Here is a 1,952-nt window from a genome sequence, read left to right as displayed (position 1 = left end):
TGCAGGACTGGGCAGTGATGCATTTTATTGTGCAGAATGGATTCAACGGCACTGACAGCAACAAAGTAGAAAGGATATTTTTAGGAGTCTGGGTTGCTCAATTGGTTTTGCTAAGCTGCCAACCACCAAAGGTTGTGAGTTTGAATCCACTCGGGTTCTGTGATTACTTCTATAAAGATGACAACCAAGAAAGCCCTATGCAGCAGTTGGTTCTGTGTGACACACAGGGTCACCGCGTGGTGCAGAAGTTGGAATAGAATCTAGGGCAATGAGTTGTAGCGTGTGTTTATGAGTTTGCAAAAGTATATACTCTAAGAAGACCATTTAGAAAACAGGAAAAAAATTGTAAAGTCACCTCTATTCTTACTCCTCTTTAGTTTCCTTTCCCTTTTAATGTTAAGGTGCTTAGTTTTGAAAAAGAATCCTTGTAATCATGCCTTACATGCAATTTGCCATTCTGTGCTTATCAGCTTCCACCGTAAATATTTCTCCGTGTTACTGCACAGTTTTCATGACCAGCAAATAGCCGGTCATTATTTGCTGAACAATGTTCCATTGTTGGACATTTAGGCTAACAATTTTTAGCTGTCCCATGTAATTATTTTGAACAAATGTTCCTAAGACACCCATTGTGTGCCTACCTTTCATTCTTTGATCAGCTTTGTCATGTGTTTGAGCCTCACAATCTAGAGAACGATTCTGAGCTGACATTTCATTGTGACGCCACAGTCAAAGTGTGTTAAAGTAGCGTCTCTTTTCTAATTTGACTAATTGTGTGTTAGGTTAAGGTTGGTACAAGGAGACAATGTGTGCTGTGGCAGTTTTGTTACAGCCTCAGCAGTGTGGTTCTCTACTTTTACACCACAATTCATCCTGTATATTCAAAGTAAAGCACTGCATGTTTTTTAATAGGCTGATCAGAGGATTGGTTTTAGATCATGGTGCCCGCCATCCAGATATGAAGAAGCAAGTAGAAGATGCATTTATCCTCACTTGCAATGTGTCACTTGAATATGAAAAAACGTATGTATGCTAGTTTTTCTTCATAAAATGTTTAAATTTCTCCCCTAAAAGTGTTTTTGATTTCCTCTCCCCTCCACCTCTCCGTCTGCCTTTATTAGCTTGTTTTTATTAATCCTTCAGAGAGGTGAGCTCTGGCTTCTTTTATAAGACTGCAGAAGATAAAGAGAAATTAGTCAAAGCTGAAAGAAAGTTTATTGACGATAGAGTACAAAAAATAATAAACCTCAAAGACAAAGTCTGTACTAATTCCAACAGAGGATTTATTGTCATTAATCAAAAGGTAAGAGCGTTTTCATTTTAATTACTTGTGTGAATGTTCAGTACTTCTCAAACTTGGGCCCCTAACTGTCCCCAACACGTTGTTTGGCCTTCAGACCACTTTATTAGGCCCTCATCCAGACGTCATAGCACCCCACAGTTCAGTCACGTCAAGCAGTGTTGTACAGTCGCTGCCACAATCAGTGTAAAACCATTTGCTTCCTTCTTGTACTCCTTGTACAGCTCCTCCTTAACCACCTACCCCCCCTCCCATGCCACACCCCCAGGAAGCCTTAGTCTACTTCTTCTCTTTATAGAATCACCCCCCCAAAACCAGAAAAAGTACATCACAGATAGTCAAGAAGGCGACCAACAAGGACAAAACACGACAGAGATAAAAAAAACACCACAGACAACATTAAAAACCAGATCAAGTCCAAAATGTATCCCAAGGGAGATCAAATGACAACTTTTTGAGACTTCCATCTCCTCTTCCCTCGCGGGGCTCTCCAAACAAGACCCTCACTCTTCCAAGATGTCTCCAAACTCTGCCAGCCCAATTAGCAAGAAATGTACACTATCTTGTAAGACCCTGAATTACTACCTGCAGCTGTGCTGTCCCCCAACCCTGTTACTGCCAACCAGATACAAAGGTACCTGGAGCAGGCCGG

The 1,952-nt window shown here is 41.0% G+C and overlaps 1 protein-coding gene across 1 annotated transcript in view; it reads left to right on the top strand.

Annotated features, from left to right (window-relative positions):
- CCT6B (chaperonin containing TCP1 subunit 6B) overlaps positions 1-1,952 on the top strand; it is a 39,994-nt gene that overhangs the window by 20,043 nt on the left and 17,999 nt on the right. The window contains exons 6-7 of the mRNA XM_004707349.2: positions 913-1,023; positions 1,144-1,303. Of these exons, the coding sequence (XP_004707406.1) occupies positions 913-1,023; positions 1,144-1,303 (271 nt within the window). The remainder of the gene's footprint in view (positions 1-912; positions 1,024-1,143; positions 1,304-1,952) is intronic.

Source organism: Echinops telfairi, unplaced genomic scaffold (genome assembly GCF_000313985.2).
Source record: "Echinops telfairi isolate 266 unplaced genomic scaffold, ASM31398v2 ScPeMD7_7458;HRSCAF=8496, whole genome shotgun sequence".
NCBI classification, from domain to species: domain Eukaryota; kingdom Metazoa; phylum Chordata; class Mammalia; order Afrosoricida; family Tenrecidae; genus Echinops; species Echinops telfairi.
Note: the sequence above shows the minus strand (reverse complement) of the source record. Positions and strands in the feature narration are given on the sequence as shown.